This window comes from Quercus lobata, chromosome 3, assembly GCF_001633185.2.
Source record: "Quercus lobata isolate SW786 chromosome 3, ValleyOak3.0 Primary Assembly, whole genome shotgun sequence".
Taxonomy (NCBI): domain Eukaryota; kingdom Viridiplantae; phylum Streptophyta; class Magnoliopsida; order Fagales; family Fagaceae; genus Quercus; species Quercus lobata.
The window spans coordinates 51,984,446-52,007,879 of NC_044906.1; the positions used below are offsets into that span (position 1 = coordinate 51,984,446).

A 23,434-nucleotide genomic window follows, 5' to 3' on the forward strand; every position below is an offset into this window, starting at 1 on the left:
TTGAGCAAAACACTCAATCCAAACGCTTGCTTAATGTCAAGTTGTGGTAAAAATTGTACTTTTTTTTCCTGTGATCCTATCTTGATGTATATAAGAGTATAAGACTCACTACCACACATATTTGGCGCAATAGTCACTCAATAAATATAAGTACTTGTAAGGCATGGGGGTAAGGATCAGGGTTTAAGTTTTTAGGATGGAGTTTTACACACACACACACATATATATATATATATATATTTAGATTAAGTTAGAGGGAAATTTTCATTTTGTAAAAATTTAAAAAAAAAAAAAATTAAAAAGTATAAGACTGAAACCACAAGGGGTATTTCCGTAAATGTGAAGCACGAAAAAGTTCAGTGGTTCCCCTTCTTAAGGTTAGGTCACATGATTGCCCGAACCCGAAAATGGTCAGGTATGGATATCAGAAGTCCTTTTGTTCATAGGTCGACACGTAGCGTAGCACTGCCCAATACCGTTTGCATTCATTGCCACTTCCATCCGTTCTTTTTAAGGTTTTTTCTCTCATTTCCCACTTTCTAGTTCTAATCTCCTGTTTTCCACGTGCAACCACTCCTCACTTTTCCACCCTCCGATCCACAACCATTTCACGGCACACTATGGATAAACTATTAATGAAAGCATACCTACACCTTAGTAGTGGTAGTAACCATTACTTGTCCTTGTTAGCTTTGTTTAGAGTGTCTTATCATTGTTTAGTGTTGTTATTATCCAAGCCAAGCAAAGCTGGAGAGAGTTTATATTAGATAATAGAGAAAGGTTTAGGAGAAAATCTATGGCCATAGTTTTTTTTTTTTTTTTTTCATGTGACAAATTAAGAGTGATGAAAAAAAAAATAGTAGGTTTTTTTCATGTAAAAATAATAAGTAATCATTCATAGTATGTCACGTTAAAATTGTGATAAAAAAAAAAAAAGTTGTGATATTAGAACCAATCACGGTTTATAATTTGTTTTCCATAATTTCACAACTAATTTCACAATATATATTAAAATGGCTAGTTTAAGTATAGTTATGGATTCCATTCCATTTCCCCCCCCCCCCCCAAAAAAAAAAAAAAGACCAAAAAATGCTGTACATGTAAGCAAATTGGAATGAGAAAGCCAGTTATTCCATTTTGGGTTAAACTCCTGTACATTTTGGGTCATTTTAGCCAATTTCAATTGCTGATTTTGCTTCATTCTGGGTTTTTTTTTTTTTTAAGAACTAAAACTAAAAAACTAAATCTATTTTAATTTGATTATTATTGTTATTATTATTATTATTATTTGTGTTTATGTATATATTAGAGATAATCTTGAAATGATACGTTGGAATCAGTGTGTCCCGAATATGTTCAAGATACTAGGCTGTGTAGATGTCTTAGACGAGCGGATGAACCTAGGCCTTACTTGGTATGATGTGGCTTATCTGTACGAATGTCACCGCCTTGGGGATGATGGGTATTATCTTAAATCCCGGAACGAGGACGTTAGGTTAATCTCTTGTCTCCCAATATCCAATAAGACCGTGAAGAATGACTTCCTTATTGCTTCTGGGGAGTGGTTCGACGGTATTCATTGTCCAACTCGGGCAGGAAACCCAGGTGCGGCGTTTTTAGGATCGGTCCTTTTTGGGAAAGGATTTAGTATTGAGGGTTTATTTTTCTTACTTTCTTTGTAATTGGAAAATTTTGTGAACTAACCCCACTTTCCTTAATTGTTTGCAGATAAAGTTCACGTCACTCCTCGGCTAAACTTTGAGAACGTGCCAGCGTTGAACTACCTTCTTAGGTCGGAGATTTACGTTTCCGAGGACGGACAGTTGCGTGCGGCCCATCTGGTTCTGGGCTATCAACCCCTGAGCAGCTCTTTCCAGGCTATTGGTCACGTTATAAGGGCGTGCAGTCCGAGGTTGGCTAGGATTGACGTGTCCAAGGACGGGTTCCTAGCTGAACACGATCTGCCACCAGTTGTGTTGCCCGGTGTTAGAAATCCCTACTTAGCAGAGCAGCTACCTCCGCCAAACGAGCCGGGTGTTGCCGTTCAGGTTGAAGAGGAAGCCGAATCATCTCGTCTTTCCCTTGAAGAAGAGATAGACGAGTTTTATTTTGAGGAGGAAGTTCAGCAAGCCCCTTTGGTGGGACTTTCCGATCCTGAAGGAGAGCGGGACCGACATTCTGCAGTTGGCGTTCCTTCCATCGTTATCTGCTCGGACGATACTTCGGACGAAGAGACAGAGCCCATGGCAGGAAAGGGAAAATCTCTAAAGGAGCTGATGGCCTCCCGAGGGAAAGGTCAGTCATCGAAGGGACCACCTCCATCACAAGTCAAAACACTTCCTCCTGTGGTCCCTCAGGGCATTTCGGAACCTGGCCTTAAGGCTAATCCGGACCTGAAGAAGAAGAGGCCGGTTGACACCTCTGAGGAGGGTGAGGTGGTTGCGCAGCCGACCAAGCAGCAAAAGACTACTCGGGCACCAAGGAGCAGAAGGGGCAACTCCTTGGAGAGTCGGGATGAGAAGAGCCTTGCGGAGGTACGTGCTACCCCGCGCGTATGGAGCCCCAAGTTGGAGCTGGATGGGGTTGCCATCCCTTACAATGCTTCGGTCCGAGAGTACAACCGAGGCCGGGCAGGGTACGTGGCCGAGGCCTTAGAGCAACCCCTACTCCTTCCTCGGGACATGGAGGCTTATAGGCGATTTTCTCAGCCCAAGATCTTCCTATCCCTTAAAAGGGATCTCGCGATGGTAAGTAATCCTTCTACTGTTTCATTAATTTATTTGACCTTGTTAGATTTTTTTTTAAAGCACTCTCGTTTCGCCCATAGATTACTCAGCAGGTATTCGTGGCTGAGGAATTCTGCCGAGGTAACCGTAATCGGGCTGAGGCCGAGACCCAGGCTCGGACGGAGATGGAGAAAACCTTGGGGTCCCTCCAGCACGATCACCTTAAACTTACGGACGAGTTCAAGGAGTCGGAGAAACGGCGCAAAAGTGCAGAGGCTGGTTTGAAGAGTGCCAAGACGCAGGCAGAGGACCAGCGCAAAGAGCTGTACTCGACACAGATTAACCTCGCCACCGAGAGGCAGGCAGTGCAAGATCTCAAGACTGCTCTGCAAAAAGTCGAGGATGAGCTGCGGCTGGTCAAAGAGGAGGCCCAGCTGATCCGAGAGGCTACAGAGGCTGAGAAGAATGCTGCTCGCCAGCTCGGGGCCGAAGAGACGGAGGCCAGGCTATCCGAGGAGATCCCCGAGGTGTGCAGGGATTACTGCAGTATTTCATGGGCTCATGCTCTCGATGCTGTAAGAGTTCATGCGGATTCGACACTAAGACTGCCCGAGAACATCTTCTATCCTCAGGAAATCCGAGAGAAGCCTGATGACGCCCAAGTGGCTTTAGAGCAGGACCTGGCGGTGCCTGATGCTGTCCTTGTGCCTAATATGGTGAAGGATCCCGTCGCAGACTCTACCATCGAGGTTCCTCCTCCTCAGCCCGAGCAGAAAGAAGATCCTCCTGCTAAGGCTTAGCCTGCTAGGCTTTTGATCTTTGTACTCTTTCCCTTTTTTTTTTTTTTTTTTTTTTTTTGGCTGAGAGTCGTCCTATTTTTCCATTCTTTTGTAAGGACATCTCTTTCTGTATAGTCAGCGCTTCGAAGTACTGCTTGAAGGGGAAGTTGAGTTAGAACGATGACCGTATGCGCCTGAAAGTAATGAGGAAGCTTCCGGGTTGAGTGCACTATCGCCAGAATTGCCTTTTCTAGAGGTAGGTATCTCACCTCAGCCTCATGCAAGGATTTGCTCACATAGTAAACCGGTCGCTGCACCCCATTATCATCCCGTACCAGTACCAGGCTCACAGCTTGGGGAGCTATAGCGATGTACGCAAACAGCACCTCGTCTGCCTCAGGGTTGGACATGATGGGTGGTCGTGACAAGTATTCCTTAAGCTGCTGGAAAGCCCGAACACAATCCTCCGACCATTCAAACCCTTTCCATTTGTTTATCAGAAGGTAAAAAGGTCGACATCGGTCCGCTGATCGCGATATGAACCGGTTTAACGCTGCAATCATACCAGTGAGCTTCTACACTTCCTTCGGATTCCGAGGAACCTGTAGGCTGTTAATGGCTTTGATTTGGTCGGGGCTTACTTCTATTCCCCTGTGGGTGACCATGTACCCCAGGAATTTCCCAAACCCGACCCCGAATGAACATTTGGAAGCATTCAGCCGCAACCGGTGCTCTCTTAAGATAGCGAAGATTACTCCGAGGTCATTCACGTGCTCGGAAACCCTTTTACTCTTTACAACCATATCGTCTATATAAACCTCAATGATCTTGCCCAGCTGTGGCTCGAACATCCGAGTCATCATCCTTTTGTAAGTTGAGCCTGCGTTCTTCAGCCCAAACGGCATCACCTTATAATGATAGTTTCCGATGGGCGTCATGAAAGCCGTTTTCTCTTGGTCATCCAGCGCAAGGGGTATCTGATGATAGCCCTGGAAGGCGTCCAGGAAGCTCATTCGAGGGTGGCCCACGGTTGCATCCACCAATCGGTCGATTCGGGGTATGGGGAATGGGTCCTTCGGGCACGCCTTGTTTAGGTCCGTGAAGTCCACACAGACCCTCCACTTCCCTGTCTTCCTTCTTACCACCACCGTGTTTGCCAACCATTTGGGATAGAAGACCTCTTTGATAGCCCCTGCCCTTTTCAATTTCGCCACTTCGTCTCTTACGGCACTAGCGTGTTCCTTCGAAGGACGTCGGGGTGGCTGTTTCTTCGGAGCTGAAGAGGGGTTGACGTTCAGGTGGTGACAAATAAGACTGGGATCAACTCCTGGGGCGTCGTAGGCGTCCCATGCGAACACGTCGACATTTTCTCTGAGAAATCTGACCAGCTCCTCTTTTTCCTGAGAAGGTAATTCAGAGTCGACCTGAAAGAACTTCTCTGGGTCGTCGTTCACAACGATCCGATCTAAACTTTCACACCTTATCTCCTCGGCCAGTCCATCGCCTTACTCTGCCGAGGCGGCTGATTGCTATAAACTTTCAGGGGCCGAGGACTCGGCATGGGGCCGATGTAAGACGGCAGCCACCATACACTGCCTGGATACGGCCTGATCTCCTCGGATCTCTTCTACTCGTCCTCTGGATGGGTATTTTACTTTTTGGTGAAGTGTGGAGGTCACGGCCTCTAGGGCATGGATCCATGGCCTTGCAACTATTGCGGTGTAGGGTGAATAAGCGTCAACCACGATAAAATTCACCTCCACCACCTCCGCCCCAGTCTGTATGGGTAGTCGGATTTGCCCCTTTGGCGTAACCATCCTTCCCTCGAAGCTGAGAAGGGGGGAGTCATAAGCTGCCAAATCTTCTGGCTTCAGGTTCAGCCCCTTGTATAGATCAGGATACATTATCTCTACTGCACTTCCCGAATCCACCATCACCCTTTTCACGTCGAAGCCCCCAATCCTCAGCGTGACCACCAAGGCATCATCGTGAGGTTGAATAGTTCCTCTCTTATCCTCATCCGAGAATCCCAGTATCAAAGAGCTTCCCTTTTTTGACCTTTTGGGTTCCCTTTGCCTGCCCTCGGAGGGGAGCCGATCAACAGCTAACACCCTGGGGATGGGCGGCCCCGTTCTTCCTGGTGCAGCGAGGATGACATGTATCGTCCCAGTAAGGGTCCTTTCGGGCTTTTGTGTTGCTTGGCCGGGGTGGCCACTCGATGGGGGCAGCAGGTGACGTAACTTTCCCTCTCGGACCAACTGATCTAAGTGATTCCGTAGATTCCTGCAGTCCTCAGTAGTATGCCCATGGTCCTGATAATAGTGGCAGTACAGGTTCTGGTTACGTTTGGAAGGGTCTCCAGCCATCTTTCCCGGCCACCTGAAATAGGGCTCATCCCTTACTTTCTCCAGTACCTGTTGTACTGGCTCTCTGAATACGGCATTCACTGTTTGCGGGTTGCTCTGCCCAGCCTGCCGCGAAAAATCTCTCCTCGGCTGAACAGGGTTGTGCCGTTCCGTCCTGAAATCATTTGCTTTGGGGGGGATAACCTTCTCCTTTCCCCTCCCTTGCAGCTGATCTTCCTCCACTCTTTTGTACTTGTTGATCCTATCCCTCAACTAATCAATGTTGGCAACCGGTTTACCAGTGAGGGATTTCCTTAAGCCATGGTCGGTGGGGAGCCCGCTTTTGAATGTGCTGATAGCGACAGTATCATGGTTGTCATCCAGGTCGTTATACACTTCCCAGTATCTATCTGAGTATGCTTTCAGAGTCTCTCCCTCGTGCATGGATAAGGACAATAGCGAACCGAGGGGCCTGGGGACTCTGGTGTTGGTGATAAAGCGGGAGCAGAAATCCCGAGTGAGCTGCTTGTATGAGCTTACGGAATTTGCTTCAGGCCGTTGAACCACCTCATCGCCATTGATCCCAAGCTGGACGGGAAGATTTTACACATAAGGGTTTCATTTTGCGAGTAGATCGCCATCTTTTGGTTAAATTGACTCACATGCTCTACCGGGTCTGCTCGACCGTTATAGATGGCGAATGCCGGTTGGTTGAAACGTCGAGGCAGCTTAGCCCCTTCAATTCTATACGTGAAAGGGGACCTTGAAACCTGGTCCAACGCCTTCTTCATGGCGTCGTTCCCTGAACCTTTGCTGGATGTGCTCTTATACTTCCGCACAGGGCGTGGTTCCTTTTCGTAGGAAAAGGTTTCACTTGGGGGGGTCCTTGACCTCTGTCGGTAACTCACATCCTCCGCATTAGAGGATTCGTCTGAGTCTGAAGGAGATCGTCTTCGTTGTGCCCGTCGTAGCTTCCTCTTCAGATCATCTATCTCTCGCTGCATGGCCTGGTGACTATTTTGCCTCTGGGACACGTGACTACCTATCTGAGTGTGACTCTGGCTTGTTCGGATAGTATGCACACTTCCCTCACGATTTCCCCTGTGGCCTGGGTTGACGGGGTTATTTTGCCTCTGGGACTCGGCGGGTTGTGTCTGTTGGGAGTTAGCCTGGTGAGGATTCTCCTGGTGCGGACCTAGTTCTGCCATGCTTGACCGTTGTGCTAGCTGATGCCCTAGTTCTTCCCACAGACGGCGCCAATTGTAGTTGCACGATTTTCCTGGCCCAAATTCTATTGATCAGGCCTTGGCCCAAAGCGCAATCCACAATAAATATTTGTAGAGGATGGGTCAAAGAACTTAACCTCAGTGAGCCTATTCGGTCTAGTACATGGACAATATTATTGCAGAAAACAAAAGCATAAGAATGGATCTCTCAAGTGTAATTCTATTTCTTCAGTTCATAATACAGTTTCTCCGTCCCCTTCTTTGAGGGACTCCGCTACATTATATAGTTCCCCTCCTCTCATCTCAACCTTACACTTGTTAATCATCTAAGCATCTACTTGAGTACCTGTCCCATCAGACGCCCTCATCTCTCCCTTTGTGAGTTGCAGAGGCCAAGGCGGTACTGTTCAGGGGTCTTTTCCTCATTAATGCGGCCAAGAGGGTGGTTGGGGCGCAATTAATGTGGTGGTAGCTCTCCATAAGATATTTTGGATTTTATTCATTTTATATGTTGGGAGGATGAACTGAAATGGCTGGGGAGAGTTCCTCGTCTGGGCTTCGTGATTTCCGAGGAGGAGTTACTCCTCGGATAGGTTTCCTTGGCGTTTATTGGGATTGGGTAATGCTTCATATGTGGTTTCTCTTTGGACAGGACGCTCCTCGGACGGGCCTGAATTTGGAATAGCCCACTATTTCTGGGCCGGGCCCCACAGATGGGATTAGGAAGAGATATATAAACCCCTCAAAACCCTCATTTTAATTCCCAAAATTATATGAAAATTTGGATTGGAAAGGGTTTCATTTAGATTAAGTTTTTTCTTTTAAAAAAAAATTAATTAATTGTCAATTTTACCTTTGTGATATCAAATTTTAAATATATATTAAATTGAACAAAAGAAAAACTTAATTGACAATTTACATAATGTCTTCTCACTTCCTTTCCTTCCTACTTTAATCTTTAAAAAATCCAAATAAGGAAAAAGGGATAACCATTCCTCTTCTCTATCCTCCTCTCTATTCCTTACTCTTTGTACCCTCTACTTTATTCTCCACTCCTTTCAAACTCGTTTTAAAGTTTGAGCTCAATTTGATTTCCCCCATAGTATTTAAAATTTTAAATTTGAATCCTTTTAAGTTATGTAGTATTTTGAAACAAACCCTTTTGTCTATAGAGATTACTATTAAATGCCATATAAACCTGTCACATATGCTAGCCGGCCCAATAAAATTATGACATGTTATTTTAATTATGCTACATTAAGGGTCCAAATTTGATGGGAATGGCTGTTCCAACAATGCTCGTCCAAGACATGAGTCTGGCAGGACGACCTTCCACCAACCTATCAAGTGTGTATGTTCACCACTGAAGACAAAATTTTGTCCTACAAGTTGAGCCAAGTTGATAGCCTCTCACAAAAAAAAAAAAAAAAAAAAAAAAAAAAAAAAAAAAAAAAAAAGAAAAAAAAAAAGACTATAGTATTTTAAAAAAATTTGGAATAATTAACGATTCTATTAAAAAGTATGATAATCATTGAAAAATGAAAATTATTTTGGACCAAAACCAAAAATATACACGCGGGATTTTTGAAAATGCTTGATTTGTTAAGACATTTTGAATTACTCATGAGAAAGAAATTGTCCATGCACATTCAAACACAAGTAACAAGAATAGTCAATAATCAAGAAGATCAAACGTTAGTCATCAAGGATTATTTTCAAGGAAATTTCGTTTGACAAACTATTGCAATTAAGATTGATCCAACTCTAATTTTTCCATTAAAAACTCATTGGCTAAACAAATTATAAGCTTAATTATCAGATTGATCCGAACCCAAATTTACAATCAACTTAAATATATATATATATATATATATTGAAAAAATGATAAATTCATATAAAAGTAATAAAATAAAAGGCAAACAATCACAATTTGCAACATTATTACGACAAAACACAAAAATTGTTGTCCATATATATTAATCCATATATCATGCATAAAAGCCAAAATCACATCGTCATCAAGGGCATATACATAGTACAGTACACACACATTATGAAGCCCAAGGAATCTTGTTTGAAAATGCAAGCCAAAATCTCAATCAACAACACTGTTTGACACGGTGTAATAGCCAATGGACAACTCCCAAGATATTTCACTTTCGCTTTACTTGCTTCGCTTGTTTATTTTTGCCGCTCACAAGTCACAACTAGTCAAATGGCATGTTCTCGCAAAAACTGTGCAATATATAAGACACAAAGGGGTTGTTTGATAGGGTGTTTTGAGCACCACTTTTCAGTATTTAAATAATATTACATTTATTTTTACACGTTTTTTTACCTACACGTATTTTCAAAAAATACAAATAACATTAATAGAACAACATTACCAAACGGCCCCAAAATTGCTTGTTTACTTTCACCACTCACAATTAGGGTCTGTTTTGATACCACTTATTTGCTGAAAGTTGAAAACTTATTACTGAAAATACTGTAGCAAAATAATTTTTAAATGTGTGAATAGTACTGTAAGACCCAAATTTACCTAGAAATATGTGTTTTGTTGAGTTTGATGATCCATGAATAGTACCCATGAAATCCATTAAAAAAAGCAAAATGCACGGATTGAGCAAAACACTCAATCCAAACGCATACTTAATGTCAAGTTGTGGTAAAAATTGTACTTTTTTTTTTCCTGTGATCCTATCTTGATGTATATAAGAGTATAAGACTCACTACCACACATATTTGGCGCAATAGTCACTCAATAAGTATAAGTACTTGTGAGGCATGGGGGTAAGGATCAGGGTTTAAGTTTTTAGGATGGAATTTTACACACACACACATATATATATATATATAAATATATATATATATATATATTTAGATTAAGTTAGAGGGAAATTTTCATTTTGTAAAAATTAAAAAAAAAAAAATTTAAAAGTATAAGACTGAAACCACAAGGGGTATTTCCGTAAATGTGAAGCACGAAAAAGTTCAGTGGTTCCCCTTCTTAAGGTTAGGTCACATGATTGCCCGAACCCGAAAATGGTCAGGTATGGATATCAGAAGTCCTTTAGTTCATAGGTCGACACGTAGCGTAGCACTGCCCAATACCCTTTGCATTCATTGCCACTTCCTTCCGTTCTTTTTAAGGTTTTTTCTCTCATTTCCCACTTTCTAGTTCTAATCTCCTGTTTTCCACGTGCAACCACTCCTCACTTTTCCACCCTCCCATCCACAACCATTTCACGGCACACTATGGATAAACTATTAATGAAAGCATACCTACACCTTAGTAGTGGTAGTAACCATTACTTGTCCTTGTTAGCTTTGTTTAGAGTGTCTTATCATTGTTTAGTGTTGTTATTATCCAAGCCAAGCAAAGCTGGAGAGAGTTTATATTAGATAATAGAGAAAGGTTTAGGAGAAAATCTATGGCCATAGTTTTTTTTTTTTTTTTTTCATGTGACAAATTAAGAGTGATGAAAAAAAAAATAGTAGGTTTTTTTCATGTAAAAATAATAAGTAATCATTCATAGTATGTCACGTTAAAATTGTGATAAAAAAAAAGTTGTGATATTAAAACCAATCACGGTTTATAATTTGTTTTCCATAATTTCACAACTAATTTCACATCTAATTTCACAATATATATTAAAATGGCTAGTTTAAGTATAGTTATGGATTCCATTCCATAGTATGTCACGTTAAAATTGTGATAAAAAAAAAGTTGTGATATTAAAACCAATCACGGTTTATAATTTGTTTTCCATAATTTCACAACTAATTTCACATCTAATTTCACAATATATATTAAAATGGCTAGTTTAAGTATAGTTATGGATTCCATTCCATTTCCCCCCCCCCCCCCAAAAAAATGACCAAAAATGCTGTACATGTAAGCAAATTGGAATGAGAAAGCCAGTTATTCCATTTTGGGTTAAACTCCTGTACATTTTGGGTCATTTTAGCCAATTTCAATTGCTGATTTTGCTTCATTCTGGGTTTTTTTTTTTTTTTAAGAACTAAAACTAAAAAACTAAATCTATTTTAATTTGATTATTATTGTTATTATTATTATTATTATTATTATTATTTGTGTTTATGTATATATTAGAGATAATCTTGAAATGATACGTTGGAATCAAATGGTATCGAAATATTCTGTTATAATACACAAACTGAAATAGGCACCAAAACAAAATTCATAACATTAGTTATAATATAAACGTTGGACAAAAAAAAAATAATGGATCAATGTAAGAAATTATGTTAAATTTGTCGAGTGGTAAACAAAAACTAGTAAGTCAATGTAAAAAGTAGTAAATAGAAAATGTTCAACTTTTTCAACCAATCGTTTCGTTGCGTTGCGAAACTAAGTGTGAACTCCGAAGTGTCCTTAGATTTATTTGCTTTATTATAATCTTTCTACTTTTCCCGTATAAGATACGCAACAAAGCTCAAATAGCCCACACACTGCCTGGGACGGAGATAGTATAAATAGAGAAGCATAGGGCACACTGACACACAGAACCAAAATAGCTGTTAAATTTTCTGTAAAAAGAGAAGTGAATAATTTGGCTTGGTTTAGTTAGTTGAGCGAGAGAGAAAGAGAGAGAGAGAGAAAAAATGGGTAGAGGAAGAGTGGAGCTGAAGAGAATTGAGAACAAAATCAACAGACAGGTGACCTTTGCAAAACGAAGGAACGGACTTTTGAAGAAAGCCTACGAGCTTTCCGTCCTTTGTGATGCCGAGGTTGCACTCATCATCTTCTCCAATAGAGGAAAGCTGTACGAGTTTTCCAGTACTTCAAGGTATTATCACCAAAACAACTAAACCAACTTTTTCACTCTACAAATCACAAAAAGGAAACAACAAAAAACAAATCCTTTTCTTTTAAATGCTTTGAATTTTGTTTGCTTTTTTTGTAAGAGAAAAAATGAAAGTTGATTTTTATTTTTGGGGTGTTGGAGTTTTATCCATTTCTGTGAAATGACTGTGGCTTGAATGCTTTGGTGTTAGATCTGCAACTGGGAAGGGAACGCCATAAAAAGACGATCACTGTTGTATTGACTCTTCTTTCTGTGTTATTTTTGGGAGAGTCAAAAGACTCTGCCTTCATTTATTTTGCTTTCCTTTTTTTCGCTTTCTTTTTTGAAATCTGCTTCTTCTATTTTTGTTTAATTTCGTTGTTTAAAAAGTGATCTGAGAGAAGCTGATCTTAGTTCATTTTTAAACTGATCAAAGCTAATTGAGAGGATTTATGAGAGCCTTTAGAAGAGTCTGAAATTCATTCATAATTATATGGTTCAAGCTTCAAGTGGAAATTTGTTTTTTTTCTTCATACCTAGCCTTTTTCTCCTGCTCTTCTCTCATTTTTCTTCATGTGGATTTTATACTTAGTTTCCCTTTTCGTTCTGCTAAGTTTCTTAGCAGCTCCGTGTTGTTTAAGTTTCTAAACCAATTTATGAACCATTCCTCTACGGCTCTACGGCTTACAAGATCTGTCTTTTTATCTTATATGCAGATCTTGAACTAGGGTTTTCTTCTTCCTCTTTCTGTTTTTTGTCTTTTATCTCTATTTGTAGTTGTTTGGTTTTCTTTTCCAACTTGTATTTCCTTTTAAGCTTTTTCTACCTTAGCTCAAATTAGTCTTTGTAATTTTTGAAAGAGAGTATTTGTGTAATATAGGAGTAGTTTCTTTCTCTCTCCCCTTTTTTTTAAGTCCAAATTGTTTTATACAGTTACAGCTAGCTCTGCTCTTCAAATCGGTCCTTTTGAGTCTCCAATCTTTCCAATGGATCAAAACTCTCTCTTTCTCTCTCTCTCTCTCTCTCCTCAGATCTTTCATATGAGACGTTTTGATGTCAGGACTCAGTTATGGTGATGGAGACATTTTTATTACATGAGTTTAGGGCTTGATCTTTCCAAAGCCCTAGTAAGTTTAGGGTTTCTCTCTTTCTCTCTCCTTTTCAATCATTTGTTTCCTTTCAAATCCAAATTGATGTCAAGAGAATGACATGTTTTTTAGTCTACTGAGTTTTAAAGAGTAGTTTACTAGTGATCTCCCTAATATCCATGGGTTCCCCCAATTTCATCTTATTACTACTTCCAAAAATATTTCTTGTGTATCAAATTGATTTGAGAGCTTTTTTTTTTTTTTCTACAAAGAATGAACCCAAAAAAAAAAAAAAAAAAAAAAAAAAAGAAAAGAAAGAAAAAAGGAGAGTTTATTCTGTGAGTTGATTTAGGTTGAGTATGAGTATATGCCACGCAACTCAAGTAATAGCTACGATGTATCTTTCTACATTTTTTTTTTTTTTTTTTTTTTTTTGGTTATACTGGAATGGTTATATTCTGAGAGAGTAGGGTCTTTTGGATTCATTTCATTATATAGAAGGCCAAGAATTCATTTCACCAAACATATCATGAGACAAGAGAGTGTCTTTACATACAAGAGAATTTGGGATTACAGGTTATTTATTCTCTGATGGAAGAAAAAACTTCATTTTGTTATTAAATTCTTAGTTCACATATTTCCCAAAGAGCTTAGTTAAGTAACTGGGCTAAACAATTTTTTTTTTTTTTTTAGTAAACATTGAACATAATTCACATTTTTGAAGATGAAAACATAGCTAGCAACAATGATGTATGGTGAATTTTAAACTAAAAGACAAAAACAACAAAAGAAATAAAAAATTATTGACATACAAGCTCAAGAGTCAATAGTTTCCTCTTGATTTGAATTCTAATGAGGCAAGTCCTAACTCATGAATCTTTTTTCTTAGTCATTGAATAGGCATACACTACTTACTTTCACAAGAGCTCACTTTATTATATGCTTGCCACATTTCATTTCATTTGATCCATCATCTATTATTTGATCTTACATGCACCTCTTGACATGAGGAATTCTTACATTTTCCATCATGTTAATATTCAGCATGCTCAAATCCCTAGAGAGGTACCAGAAATGCAACTATGGAGCACCAGAGCCGAATGTATCCACAAGGGAAGCCTTGGTAATGGTTTAAGTTTTAGTTTTAGTTTTTTTGGGTGGTATAATTATACATTCTTACTTTATATTAATTAGCATCCAAATTTAATAACTGAAATTTTTTGTTTGTTTGTTTTTTTTTTTTTTTTTTTTTTTTTTTTTTTTTTTTTTTTTTTTTTTTTTTTTTATGTATTTAATTTATTAGTCACATATATTTTGATAGAGGTTGGGAATTAGTACTGTAAATTATGATGATTGAGGTTGCAGAAATAAGTGTCTTATATTACTACTTAGAGCTTGTTTGGATGGAAGGAGAGGAGAAGTGAGTAAAAAGGAGATGGTGAGGATTTAATAGACCTTATATGGATATTGGGGAAAGATTTAAGGGGATTTGGAGCCTATTTTACCCTTTCAAACCCCTTAGTTTTTTTTTTTTTTTTTTGAGAAAACCCCCTTAGTTTTAATTGCCCTAAATTGTGGGAATTTGGAATGGGAGAGAAGAGAAGGGGTTATACTTATATTCAAAATTTTAATTTTTCAATTGATTATGCTCTTATAATGTCATTCTATCTATTTTTTGAAGTAGAAAAAAAGTATCATAATTTTCAATTTATACAACCATTCCCTTCTCCTTTACTCCCCTACTTAATATTTAAAACATCTAAGTAAAAGGGAGGAATATCAAATCCCGTTCTCCCTATTTAATTTTTAAAACATACAAACAAGTGGAATGGTTATTCATTCCCCTCCCTTCTCTTTTTCTTCCTTCTTTTATTCTCTGCTATTCTCTCCTTCCAAACTTTCAAACACACTGTTAGAGATTAAAGGTGGTTGTTGAAGAAAACATGGAGAGAAAGGTTAATGAAAATTGTTTGTAAAATATCTTGCCATATAATAAAGGATGAAATCTAGTACTTAGCTTATCAAAAAAAATCTAGTACTTATAAATTTTTATTCAATTGCCTAAAACTTTTAAATGTCTATTTGGTATTGTTGAAAGAAGTTGAGTTTTATCTATTGAGCTTTAGTTGTAGAGCTTTTGTGGTAAAAAATTATATTTTAGGTAAAAAAATTTAATTAAAATAAAAGCTTAGTGTTTAGAATGTTTCGCAAACTAAAGCGCCAAAGTGTTTTAAATCTGTTAAACTATTTCGTTACCAATTGCTAAAGAACTTTTAGACGGGAGAAATGATTAGAGATGATATAGTAATTTTTATAATAAAAATGAATTCATAGTTACACCTAATTAATTTAATTAATGGTCAATATTTAATTAATTATTATTATTGCATACACTCTTAAAATGGGTGGACATTGTCTTTCTAAAAAAATTACTACAGTATATTATGTCAAATTATTATTTATAATAAAAATTGAAAAGTGCACTAAAGAGATTTATCACTAAAACTCAAAATTTCAAACTGTTTTCAGTTTTATGGATCCTAAATATACCAAAGGTAATAAGGTCACAATTTGTTTAGGCAAAATTATATAGTTAAAAAGAGTATATTACCAAACCAAGCATTTTGCTCATCAAAATTTACTATAATTAAGAGGTTGTATACTGAAGTATATAAAAATATCAAACATATTATAATCTTATAAGAAATGGTTAAACGCAAACCATAACAATATTAGGCTAATAATACACAAACAGACTAATCCAGTTGCAATTAGAACTATTCATAATTTAATCCTTCAAAAAAATAGAACTACTCATAATCACTTATAAAGTTAATTTTACTTAGTAAATATCTAATGCAGCTTAACATATGCCTATAAAATACGAACTTTTTTAATTCAATCCACACAATTTAATGTATGATATAAGAAGATTCAGTTTACCCTAATTAACCTTTCTTTAGCCACTGAGTCAGGACTTAGTGACATTGCTCTTTATGTTGCAATTCATCCTAAAGCTTCAATGTTGCCACACTTTAAAAAGTGTCCATTCATCACTAACTGCATTCCGTATGTACCAATGTTTGTCTTAGAATGCTTACTAAAAGAAAAAGTCTCTGAAAAAATCTAGTTATCCACAAGTTTATTATTCTTATTTTTTGTTATAAGTGAGTTTCAGCCCTAAGTAGATGGGAAAATATGATGGGATAGTTGTCATCCATTTTAGTGTAATACTCTGTTGTGCAATAGTATGTGGTATCAAGAATTATCTATTTAATCAATTTTTATTGCTATACTTAGGAGCTGAGTAGTCAGCAGGAATACTTGAAGCTCAAGGCACGTTATGAAGCCCTACAACGATCCCAAAGGTATTGCTATTTCTATTCTCAGTTATGCTGATTATTGAAAAGATGTTAAAATATTGTCAATTAAAACATTTGAGTTGTTATCATAACAGGAATCTTATGGGAGAAGATCTTGGCCCTTTAAGCAGCAAAGAACTCGAGTCACTTGAGAGACAGCTAGCTGTTTCACTGAAGCTAATCAGATCAACACGGGTACTAGCACCTACCAACTTACCAGATTATATAGATTTCATATTAATTATTCTTCCAATAATTTTCCCAATTGCATATTTTTTCAAAGTGCTTTTTATAATATAGCTAGTCATGCATCATACACTGAATGAATGTATAAGTGTTGTATGTACATTAGTACATCCCACTTATATTATGAATTTTTTTATCTTAGTGGGTTTCCTTGTATGTATTTTTGTTGGTAAGACTATTTGATTGATTTTTTTTTTACTAAGAGTAAATAGAATGAATTCAATACCAGACATTCACCTCACAAAAGCTAGCCAGCATGCCAAGTTGCCTTCAGCTTATGGGCCATCACTATAATTATCTCTAGTTGATATATTTTACCGTACGTATAGCTTCTTTTTTTACTTGATATTTTACTGTATAATTAATTGGCTATTATCTCTCTGATGCATCAAACTTTTAAGAAAATTAATAAATAAAAAATGTTCTTTTATATATATAAAGAAAAATAGAAATGATAGGGGAAAAACGGAAGGAATCAATATATATATATATATATATATAAAGTCCAAAAAAAAAGAACATTATCATTATGATTATATTTGAAAATTGATACAAAATTATAAATAATTAAATTAAATTAAGTAGCCTATATTGTCAATTTATTAGTTCTTTTTTTCCTTATAAATTGTTGTATATGATAGTGGAAATTGTGATACCAATTGTTGGGACAGCGGAGGTTTTTATATCACTTGTTGTGTAATAATGCTTTTAGGATTTAAACAAATAATAGTAAAGGCTAATAAAGAACAAGCACACATAGAGAATATAAGAATTTACATGATTTAGTAAATAGCCTACCTCCACACACACACCAACACAAGAACTACTTCTCCTCCACTAAGGAAAACTTTTCTTCTAAGAGTCTTCTCTTTTAAGTGAAGTATTCTTCTAAGAGTATTCTCTTCTTTTACAAGAACCTTTTTTTTTTTAGAGTTTTCTTTCCTCCTTAAATGCGAAGGTCCTTGTGTCAAAGCAGTCAAAAACTTATTGTATGTATAAATTTCAACTCATTTCTTTGATGGACAAGAAATACTCATTGCTTCTTTGACAATGAATTCCTTACTTCTTTGACAAGGGATTTACTTTCATTCCCTGTAAAGAAAACCCAAAAAAGTAATCAAGTCAACTATCCCTCCACATCAAGTAAAGCCAAATAAGTAATCTAGTTCATACAAGAATTTGAGAAAATTTTCAACAAATCTTCATATTAATTAAAATTATAATGAGTGATCTTCATTATTTGAATGATAGCTCGACCTTAATACATGCAAGTCTTTTCAAGGAAGGTGATCATCCTTTGCACAGCCAAACTCACGTGAATCTATATAGACCAATTGCAAATTAGTTCAAAATCTTCTCTCGAACCATATCAAGATCAACATTGGGCTTTAATACCACTTGTGTGATAGAGGAAGCTTTTATATCTTTTGTGTAATAACGCTCTATGAATTTGAGTAAGTAACAATAAATGAAAATAAAAGAACAAGAAATATATAGAATACATAAGAATTTACATAGTTTGACAAAAAATCTACCTTCACACACAACACATGCACGCACAGATCAAATCCACTATACTTAATAAAAGTTAAAACTCTCAACCTCTCTTACATAGGTCTCATTCATGAGTATTCTTTTAACCCCAAAAAACTATAAAACAACACTTTTTCTAATGCTCTTCTCCTCTAGTAAGTGAAACTCTTCTTCTAAGAGTTTTTTACGAGAACTATTCTTCTAAGTGACTTCTCTTTTTTTATCAAAACTCTTCTTCTATGAGTTTTTTCTTCTATTTGGATAACTCTTCTTTTAAGAGTTTTCCTTTTTCCCTATATGGGATGATCCCCTTAAGTCAAGCCACACAAAAAATCCTTCATTGTAATGGCTTATATAAGCCTTCAAATTTTATTCCTTTATGGACAAGAAATACAAATTACTTCTTTTACAAGGAAAACACTATGGCTATACAAATAATACTCAAAAAAGTAATTAAGTTAGCTTTCCTTACATACCAAGAAATGTCAAAAAAGGTAACCAAGAAATAGGAATTTGAAACAAATTTGAATATATATATATATATATATATATATATATTGTTAAATAACCTAGATTGTATATTATATGATTATGTGTATTATAAATTTTTCATTCTTGCTAAAGTTGCCACTACATTTTTTTTCCTTTTGCTACATATTTGTGCCCCATTATCAGGGGATCGCACCTTGGACGTCTCCTTTAGGAGGCATCAAAAAGCATCATCTGATGACAAGGGTCCTTGGCATCGTATAATGTATTATGAAAGAATAATTGGTTTAGGTGATGCTTGGAAAAATATTGTCAATTGACATGTCTCTCTCATGCAAGGGTTTGGAGGTAACGATGGAAAACTTCTAGAGTTTGAGTGCAAGAGTTTTTCTTGTGAGTAGAAGTAATATATCTTTACTTTTATTGTGGACTGACTATACTGGAAGTTCATTTGGCCAAGTGTGGTTAGTACATTCTTGAAATTAATAGGAAAATAAGCTATTTTGTCCTAATAAGAGGGGTGTCAAAAGACAGTTTCATTGTGTTCATGTATATTTTCTGTATGCGTATCATTGCTTGAATATAGTTCTTTTTTTATTGGCATGCATGCACTATCTTCTTACGACTCTCTTATTTACACGATGTACAACAATTATATATAGGAGGGGAATGAAGTTAAAGCTGAATTAGATGTAAGCTATTGCTAACACGGACGCAATAGCTTTCAAATAGCATCAGTACCGAGTCCTTGTAACCAGTAATATTTTTCTATTTGAGTAAAAGGTAAAATAAAAATTGGGACCGTAGGGGGAATTGTAACCAATAATCTGATACAAGATGGGTTGGAATTCTTGACGTTCCACACTAAAGAGAGCTTGTCTTTCTTGAGTAAATTAATAACCTTAACTGTTTTTCCTTGCCATAAACAAATCAACCAAAGCAGTTGAATTGAATTAATAAGCCTTCATCAAACTGAATAATACCTGAATTCCGAAAAAATATAAATGAGTAATAGGAAAATGGTAAAAAAACTCAGCTATTTTTGTAACTTCTGTTATTCTCTATTTGACAGACGCAGTACATGCTGGATCAGCTCAATGATCTTCAACGTCAGGTATGAGAACATTATCAAAACTTCATTGAATGATGTTCAGTATCTTCACCCACTTATTTATCTCAAACTTTTATATGTACAGGAACATGTGCTTAATGAAGCAAATAAGTCACTTAAACAAAGGGTATGCAACATACCCAACTCTTTTGATTCTAAATGATTATAGAAGAAAGATAATTAATTTCTATCCTTGCACTAAGTATGTTTCATTTGTTTTCTAATATATTCTAATTTTATTAGGAGTTCAGTATTTGACATAGAAGGCATTCATTTGAAAACCAAATAATTTGTGATAAATCTCCTAAAGTATACCTTTCATAAACAAAATTTGTAATATGCAAAAGAAATTTTTTTTCAAAAGAACTGAAGTGCTATGAATTGACGAAACAATTGAAAGTAATGGTCATATTTGGCAACTACCAAATTGCATTGCATTATCAAAATAATCATCAACAGTAATAGATTTTTCTGCTAATGTTTTGCAGTTGATGGAAGGATACGAACTCCAACTGAATCCAAGTGTCAACGATATGGGATATGGCCGACAACATGCTCAACCTCAGAGTGATTTCTTTCATCCCTTAGACTGTGAACCCACGTTGCATATTGGGTACGCATCCCTGATTTTTTATTTTTAATATATTGTGTATCAATGCAACCGTAATTTGATACCAAGAAATCTATTTAATCCGAGAACCCATTACAGTCTCTTTTTCATGTCTGCTGAGACATTCAAGTACAGTACAGAATGGGAAAGTGCCAGAAAGAGTCATGATTTTTTTCTTTTATTAAGAATTTAGGATCATCATTTCCCTCATAGCATGGACTCTAGCCGTGTGTGATGCACACGTGTGAATCAATATGCATAAATTGAATGCATGAGATATCTTCCCCAACTTAAGCCCGTTAGTGTGAAAACATAAAGAGGAAATGGTCAGTAATCTTATATAATGTTAAAACTATCTGACTAGCCATATTTCATTAGGGTACATTAATATCTTGTTAGGGAGAGGCTAAACCAAAAGAACAATTAATTATACTTGCAAATGAATCATGGTTTTCAAATGTAATGTTCTCAATGGTTTATAAGGCAATATCACCATCCATAATTACAGATTAAGCATGGATGATGAAGATCCACTAATTAAATTCATCAAACTGGTTAACTGAATTGCAGGTATCCGTCCGAACAAGCAGTATCAGTCGTCACTAATTCAGCCCCAACCTTGAATAACTACATGTCAGGGTGGATGCCATGATAAGAAGGGCATGGCCAGACATGGTTTGCTTCAGGCATTCCTTCCATAAGAATCAGCATATTCATCTTTTTTTTATGTCCTTTTGATGAAAGGAACATTTGTAATGGTATGTATTGGTGTGGAACTATGCTTTTAATTTTTAACTGTCTACATGTAGTGTGTGCCCAAGTACTGCTCTTCCTTCTTTCAGCAGTTGCATAAGATGTTTGAGAATAATTAACTGTGGTTTGCGTATCAGAATTAGACCAGCTAACTATTCGTATACTCTTTCATGTCCATTATTGGATATAAATGTAGCTGCAATGACTAATGAGCCACTAATTGACCAAGAATAAGCACTACATGTGCACGAGCTCGACTTGTGGAATACAATATATTCATTAAGAATAAGCACTCACGAGCTCGACTTGGAAACAATATATATTCACGAGAAATAATATATATGTACAAAATTCTGTAGGACCAGTTCTGAACTCGTCCATCAACTGACCTTAAGAGACATAAACTTGGAGTTTGGGTCTACCATGACCACCACTTCAAGGTGATTCCTTGGGTTAACCACTTGGATAACTGAAGCTTGATTTTTGATAGGGAATAGGTAGTTCTCTTATCTTCACATGCCGAGTGAAAGCATTAACTCAGTATATCTTACTAAACATTAATTAGTATAATATATATATATATATATATATATATATATATATATATATTAATCATCTTTTTTGGCTTAGAGAAATGGGGAAAACAAGATTTGAACGTAAGTTTTCTCCATGAGAAAGCTTGCACTAAGTATGTTTCATTTGTTTTCTAATATATTCTAATTTTATTAGGAGTTCAGTATTTGACATAGAAGGCATTCATTTGAAAACCAAATAATTTGTGATAAATCTCCTAAAGTATACCTTTCATAAACAAAATTTGTAATATGCAAAAGAAATTTTTTTTCAAAAGAACTGAAGTGCTATGAATTGACGAAACAATTGAAAGTAATGGTCATATTTGGCAACTACCAAATTGCATTGCATTATCAAAATAATCATCAACAGTAATAGATTTTTCTGCTAATGTTTTGCAGTTGATGGAAGGATACGAACTCCAACTGAATCCAAGTGTCAACGATATGGGATATGGCCGACAACATGCTCAACCTCAGAGTGATTTCTTTCATCCCTTAGACTGTGAACCCACGTTGCATATTGGGTACGCATCCCTGATTTTTTATTTTTAATATATTGTGTATCAATGCAACCGTAATTTGATACCAAGAAATCTATTTAATCCGAGAACCCATTACAGTCTCTTTTTCATGTCTGCTGAGACATTCAAGTACAGTACAGAATGGGAAAGTGCCAGAAAGAGTCATGATTTTTTTCTTTTATTAAGAATTTAGGATCATCATTTCCCTCATAGCATGGACTCTAGCCGTGTGTGATGCACACGTGTGAATCAATATGCATAAATTGAATGCATGAGATATCTTCCCCAACTTAAGCCCGTTAGTGTGAAAACATAAAGAGGAAATGGTCAGTAATCTTATATAATGTTAAAACTATCTGACTAGCCATATTTCATTAGGGTACATTAATATCTTGTTAGGGAGAGGCTAAACCAAAAGAACAATTAATTATACTTGCAAATGAATCATGGTTTTCAAATGTAATGTTCTCAATGGTTTATAAGGCAATATCACCATCCATAATTACAGATTAAGCATGGATGATGAAGATCCACTAATTAAATTCATCAAACTGGTTAACTGAATTGCAGGTATCCGTCCGAACAAGCAGTATCAGTCGTCACTAATTCAGCCCCAACCTTGAATAACTACATGTCAGGGTGGATGCCATGATAAGAAGGGCATGGCCAGACATGGTTTGCTTCAGGCATTCCTTCCATAAGAATCAGCATATTCATCTTTTTTTTATGTCCTTTTGATGAAAGGAACATTTGTAATGGTATGTATTGGTGTGGAACTATGCTTTTAATTTTTAACTGTCTACATGTAGTGTGTGCCCAAGTACTGCTCTTCCTTCTTTCAGCAGTTGCATAAGATGTTTGAGAATAATTAACTGTGGTTTGCGTATCAGAATTAGACCAGCTAACTATTCGTATACTCTTTCATGTCCATTATTGGATATAAATGTAGCTGCAATGACTAATGAGCCACTAATTGACCAAGAATAAGCACTACATGTGCACGAGCTCGACTTGTGGAATACAATATATTCATTAAGAATAAGCACTCACGAGCTCGACTTGGAAACAATATATATTCACGAGAAATAATATATATGTACAAAATTCTGTAGGACCAGTTCTGAACTCGTCCATCAACTGACCTTAAGAGACATAAACTTGGAGTTTGGGTCTACCATGACCACCACTTCAAGGTGATTCCTTGGGTTAACCACTTGGATAACTGAAGCTTGATTTTTGATAGGGAATAGGTAGTTCTC

The 23,434-nt window shown here is 36.7% G+C and overlaps 1 protein-coding gene and 1 long non-coding RNA gene across 3 annotated transcripts; both read left to right on the forward strand.

Moving 5' to 3' along the window:
- The first annotated feature begins 11,535 nt into the window (after positions 1 to 11,535).
- Positions 11,536 to 21,270, forward strand: LOC115982343 (agamous-like MADS-box protein MADS4). 2 transcript variants are annotated; one of them, XM_031104918.1, is made up of 8 exons: positions 11,538 to 11,890; positions 14,020 to 14,098; positions 16,276 to 16,343; positions 16,433 to 16,532; positions 19,678 to 19,719; positions 19,802 to 19,843; positions 20,205 to 20,329; positions 20,897 to 21,270. In XM_031104918.1, exons 1-8 carry the CDS (start codon positions 11,706 to 11,708, stop codon positions 20,976 to 20,978), a joined length of 723 nt encoding a protein of 240 aa, XP_030960778.1. In that variant the 5' UTR covers positions 11,538 to 11,705; the 3' UTR covers positions 20,979 to 21,270. The 2 variants fall into 2 exon arrangements, with proteins under 2 accessions (XP_030960779.1, XP_030960778.1); XM_031104919.1 differs by lacking the exon at positions 19,802 to 19,843 and having other exon boundaries at positions 11,536 to 11,890; positions 20,897 to 21,242.
- Positions 21,271 to 22,025: 755 nt separating this feature from the next.
- Positions 22,026 to 23,091, forward strand: LOC115982344. Its single transcript, XR_004089600.1, has 2 exons — positions 22,026 to 22,178; positions 22,746 to 23,091. It is a non-coding gene; the product is annotated as an uncharacterized LOC115982344 (long non-coding RNA).
- The last annotated feature ends 343 nt before the right edge of the window (positions 23,092 to 23,434 follow it).